Source organism: Cyprinodon variegatus, unplaced genomic scaffold (assembly GCF_000732505.1).
Source record: "Cyprinodon variegatus isolate N-32 unplaced genomic scaffold, C_variegatus-1.0 Scaffold667, whole genome shotgun sequence".
Lineage (NCBI taxonomy): Eukaryota > Metazoa > Chordata > Actinopteri > Cyprinodontiformes > Cyprinodontidae > Cyprinodon > Cyprinodon variegatus.
The window spans coordinates 324,619-330,010 of record NW_015151120.1 but is presented as its reverse complement, the minus strand read 5'-3'; the positions used below and the strand labels follow the sequence as shown (position 1 = coordinate 330,010).

Below are 5,392 nucleotides of genomic sequence, written 5' to 3'. Positions count from 1 at the left end.
AAAAACTGGATTCTATCATCTCTATTAGTCACAAACATAATTATCCTATTGTTAAATCTATTCTATCAACAAATAAACTTGTCCATAAAATTTCTTTTAAATAGCCATCAATGCGCTTATATACTGACAGTTCATTGCCACTTTTGTATCTTGGTTTTATTAAAAAAAAAAAGTCTTAGGGCCGTTTTATAGGCTAATTGCATCCTATGGAGGATGGCTTTTTCTAATATCACCATAGGTGTGCCGTGTACAGAGAGGTACAGTTTTACTTGAAAAGTTCGGTTTAATTTAATCAAAGCGGGAAACTAATGTTCGTGACAGTGTTGCCATGTAAAATTTGTGGTATGACTGAAATTAGCAGCTGATCAGATGGACGGGCCAGAAGCCTTCATTTAAACTTTATGGTAAGATGAGAAAAAACGTGATACTAGCTGTTTAACTCTACCAACTGTCAAGCAAGATGGGGACCGCATGGTGCTATGGGTCTAATTTGTTTTCAGTGGTGGAAGTAAAGTGCACAATATGGAGGGTAAAATGATAAATGGCTGCACTTGGATTTGCCATATGGTCATCACACTCTCATTCACACACTGATGGTGGCAAGCTACACTGTAGCCACAGCTGTCCTTGGGCACATTGACAGAAGTGGGGCCTCTGATGACCAGGAGGTAGTGGACATGGTGAATGAACTGGGGTTGAAACCGGCAGGACTGACTGCTGCTTCTTAAGCCAGGCATTAAAGTTAGATTAATTACATTTCTTTAGCTTATATGATCAACATGAAGGTTGAAACTAGGATACAGTTCGGGATAGTGTTGGGATGTATAAAACAGGCTAACATTGTGTTTTTGCTATGACCCTCAGCCCTATTTGAAAATATGCTGTAAAAACAGGGTCCTTAATAGGAAACCATCCAGTTTAGATTATTTTTACCAAAAAGAGGAGCTATTTTTTCCATTTCATGCTTTGCGATACTTGCTCATTAACATGCCTGATCTGTGTTTATAGTTTTAATTATTTTCGAATTGGTCATAACGACTCTGCGCCATATTCCTGTTTCTGTTAGTTGGAGCCCAGCTGGCAGCAGTGGGCAGAGTTTCTGGTGAAATACCTGGTTCTTCCATACCAGCTGATTGCAGAGTTTGCATGGGACTGGTTGGCCGTCCACTACTGGACGTCCCGCTTCATCATCGTCAACGCCATGCTGCTCTCTGTCCTTGAGGCTTGCTCTCTGTGGAGGCTCTGGACGACAGCCCCAATCAGGTACTTCCAAAGATAAATCTCTCTGTGGTTTGTTTTCTGTTTTTGCAGCAGAAGAAGCTAGCATAGCAACAGTTGGGCAGAGCTGTGAAGCAAACCATCTTTATGATACTTTAATGTCAATAACTTAACCATTCTCACTGGTAATCCAAATGTAAACAATTTTCATGAGTAATTAATAACATAATTTGAATTTTATCATAGAAATTTTGTTTATTTAATAATATGCCTAATCTACCTTTTACTGTGGGCAATAAGAATCAAGCCTAAATAACTATAAACCAACACAGAATGAAAAATTAAACAAAATAATCAGGTGTGTATGCATTCACTCTACTCCACGCAGAAGGGGCCTGTTATGCTGTAGTATCAGCTTCCCACAGACATGTGGATCCTATTGACCTTCTCTATGGCTTTGACACACATAGCTGGACAGGTGCTTTGGTTGTCACTTTAAAACAGGACTGGGGCAGTGGTTTCTTTGCTTTCCGCTTGCTTGTGATGTCATTGCTTCCACTACTGCATTGTATGAATGCAGTTCACAAAGGAGATCACATACAAGTCACATATATTTGGAAGCGTAATCACGCAAAAAAAAAAATCGGATTTCACAAAAAATTCAGATCCAGAGCAGAAGTTTAACCTGGAACTACTGGTTTGCTGGTTTCATTGTGACTTCACCTGCCTTTCCTGCTGTTGATGGTCAGAGAGAAGAAACGATTGTATGTCAGCCTCACTTCTGTCAGATTGGCCTAAGGAAGCTGTGGCTACAGTGTTGCATACAATTATTACTGTGGAAGTGAATGACTGAATTAAAGTGCCCTGAATTGCTAAAGGGCTGTAAAAGTAAAAACTGTTTATCAGTTATATGTTCAAAAATAGTTGCCCTGCGACAGACCGGTGACCTGTTCAGTGTGTACCCCACCCTTTGTCCATAGACTGCTGGTTATAGGTAGAAGCCCTCAGTGAAACTGATGGATAAGGGTGGATGGGTGTTTAAAATTAGGTTTTTAAACATCTGCTGAGGGGGAGCAGCACATTATACAATGCTAGCTAATATTTGTGATCTCTTGTTTGCAGGTCGCTGCCTCAGAAGATGTGGAACCACCTGTGGAAGATGCTCTCTCAGGGATTCGCCTTCGCTCTCATGTGGCCTTTTATCCCGCAGTTTGTGTGCAACTGCCTTTTCTACTGGGCTCTCTACTTCAGCCCCATCATTAACATAGACCTGGTGGTGCAGCAGCTGATGCACCCTGAAACGCAGGCGCGGTAACAGACAATATATGTCACTGCCTGAGGAATGCTGTACAGTTGACAGCAAACTCAATAAACCTCCGCCCAACTTGTTCATTTTTAGCTGTAAATTCCGATAACTGGCTTCAATTTATTTGATTTACTGTCTTCCTGTCTTTGCTACATCATACAGTGTGAGAAATTAGAGACTCCAAGCTGTCATGGGAGAAACGGCGGATCACTGCTACGATCCTGGATGTCTTCTGTGTATTAAAAACCACAATGCCTGTAGTATCCCAGTGACAATTAAACACATTTAAGTCAGAACTGAGCACTGCTGGCATTGAAGAGTTATCAAGCATGCCTAATTCAGTGAATACTAAATGAATGGTCACTATAGAAGACTCAATACAAGATTCATATCTTTATAATATATTGAATTCTGTTGTCAGGGTTGTTGGGGGAAATTATAATCAAAGGATGCAACACACAGCTACTTCAAGGATCATATTTGATTTGAATTTAGAGGTACTTTGCATCTTTTTGCAATGCTGGTCCTATTGCCACAAATCTATAGAACTTGAAGAGTTTTTTGAAATTACCTTGTGTTAACGTTTCCCGTTCATATCTTAGCATTCATTCTGTTCAGATATTGAAGACTTAAAAATCAGGTGTTGACTTAAAGATCAGATGTTTTCTTTTGCTGCAAAATGTGTAAAGCTGAGTTCAAAAAATGTTTATTTTGTTATTTTTTTAAGTTGCTTTTACTGCTGATAAATACTGTTGCACATCTTTTACTATTCAGTAAAAAAATCTTTTCATTTAGTTGTTGGACCAAACCAATAAAATTTGTATTATAAATTTATTTGCACTTGAAATTCAACACTGTGACAGTTCTTATAAGTTCTTGAATGAATTAAATAAATTGTTTTTTTATGTGGAAAATACCTTCAAGAGTACAAAAATATATTTTAAAACATACACATTACCATCTACCACAACCCTGGAAAGTTATATAACTAAGATGTATGCATAATTTAGTGTACGAAGTGCCTTAAAGGCAATTTTTCTTCTTATATTTTAAACTGATCAGACTTTATTAAAAGAATTTGTCTTTTACTTTGTTTACTTCAATTTGTATCTTTGAATCTATTTAAAATGTATTTATGTGGAATCGTTAGCATTTCATTGCTATTTTTAGGTGTGTATTTTTCAGATTTATTTATATTAAGAAAAGATTAAAACATTCAAAGATCGCATTGTCAATGTAAAATGTAATTATGAGCGATATTTAGAATGTTGAGTTTAATGAGACTAGCGCCCCTGGTGTGTAAAGAAGGTAAATATGACAGTGTGCGTAACTGCCACGTCACTGACGTCATAAGGTTTTAGGGACTGTCATAAAAAAAGTGCAGAGGAATTTGAAAAAAAAAAAAAAGACAAACGTACCTACAAAGACAAATAAAAAATATAGTTATTAATAATTAATTTATTTATCTTCGATACTAGTTTAGTAGGCTTAAATAATGTTTAAGATCCACAATCATGAAGTATAAAGGTTAATGATAATGCACGTTTTAGCCGTTGTTGCACTTTGTAGACTCTCCCCGAAGCCCTTGTAGCGGAAGTAAAAAGTCTACGTGGGGAAGAAAGGTTGGTCTGGCTGTGTTTGAACACCTTTCCAACTAACAGCACCCATGTCCAATCCAGCCTCGCTGTGTCCCTGGTCGAACCAGTCTCCCTCCTCCCCTGGGAGCCAAATGAACGCGCTGAGCGGCATCCGGGGCGTATAAATGGTGCGGACCTAAGGCGGTAATGCTGCGCCGGGTTCGGCAGTCTCTCCGTCAGGTGCTGTTACTGATGGCTCGGAGACCAGACCTTCTCTGCGGGGCGATCGTTCTCAGCGCCCTGCTCATTCTGGCGGTTAAGTTCACCTGCAGGTACCCACAGCTTTCTGATCTTATAGCGGCAGCTTTGCAGCTTTTGGGACATATGTAAGATCCGGACGCCTGGTTGTTTATCAGCTGGCTTGCAGATGAGCCACTTGATCCAGTCATTGTAGCTAATCTGAAACTGAGGGACAGGCGGATTAACAAATGCGATTATCCATTTAAAAAGTCGCAGTATATTTGCGCCTCTGGTGTTCATATATATAGAACTATTAACTAGTTTTGTGCTATTCATTTGATTCAAGCGTAGCAGCTTTAACCACTGTACCTGCACTGTATGCAGCACCCGATGGTGAGGTTATCTATGTGTTGTCCCAGCTCTTATTTTAAAATGCCAATTACTTTAGATAAAATCTATACGTTTCCCTTTGGAATCGTGGGTTCTCACCGGGTACTCTGGCTTGCATGCGTGGTCTGCGTCTCTTGTGCGTCAGTGTTGCGTCAATGTCAAATCGTTTTCCATTGATAAGTTTGAATTTATTAATTTCTGATCTTCATCATGGTTTGAGGTTCAACAACTTTTATAAAAAAAAAAATGTTTTTAACACATTGGTTCTGTTAGGCGAAGCATTGATAATCCAGCCAAGAGTCATTCTGACCAATGCTGATCAGTTCAGGTTCTAACAAAATTCGACAGGGGTGGAGCTAGATGGGGGGCCAGGGATGGCCACCCCCCACCATTTATTTCCTGCTAATACAGATGGTGGCAACAGCAATCTCAAGTGGAATATTCAAAACATTTAAATTTTTTCATATATTAACAATTACTTGACAACAAAAACACTATGGTTAATTATGCACATCAATATATAACATTCAATTCAATTCAGTTTATTTATATAGCGCCACATTCACAACACATGTCATCTCAAGGCACTTTACAGTTCAACCAGATCATACAATCAAATTGATACAAAGTTTTCTATCTCAGGAAAACCAGTTGATTGCAT

The 5,392-nt window shown here is 38.9% G+C and overlaps 2 protein-coding genes across 2 annotated transcripts in view; both read left to right on the top strand.

Moving 5' to 3' along the window:
- The window catches only part of bfar (bifunctional apoptosis regulator), a 14,326-nt gene extending 10,742 nt beyond the window's left edge, over positions 1-3,584 (top strand). Inside the window, exons 8-9 of the mRNA XM_015394008.1 lie at positions 1,067-1,263; positions 2,341-3,584. Of these exons, the coding sequence (XP_015249494.1) occupies positions 1,067-1,263; positions 2,341-2,533 (390 nt within the window). The 3' untranslated portion in view covers positions 2,534-3,584. The remainder of the gene's footprint in view (positions 1-1,066; positions 1,264-2,340) is intronic.
- Positions 3,585-4,124: 540 nt separating this feature from the next.
- The window catches only part of txndc11 (thioredoxin domain containing 11), an 18,948-nt gene continuing 17,680 nt past the window's right edge, over positions 4,125-5,392 (top strand). The window contains exon 1 of the mRNA XM_015394034.1: positions 4,125-4,433. Within this exon, the coding sequence (XP_015249520.1) occupies positions 4,309-4,433 (125 nt within the window). The 5' untranslated portion in view covers positions 4,125-4,308. The remainder of the gene's footprint in view (positions 4,434-5,392) is intronic.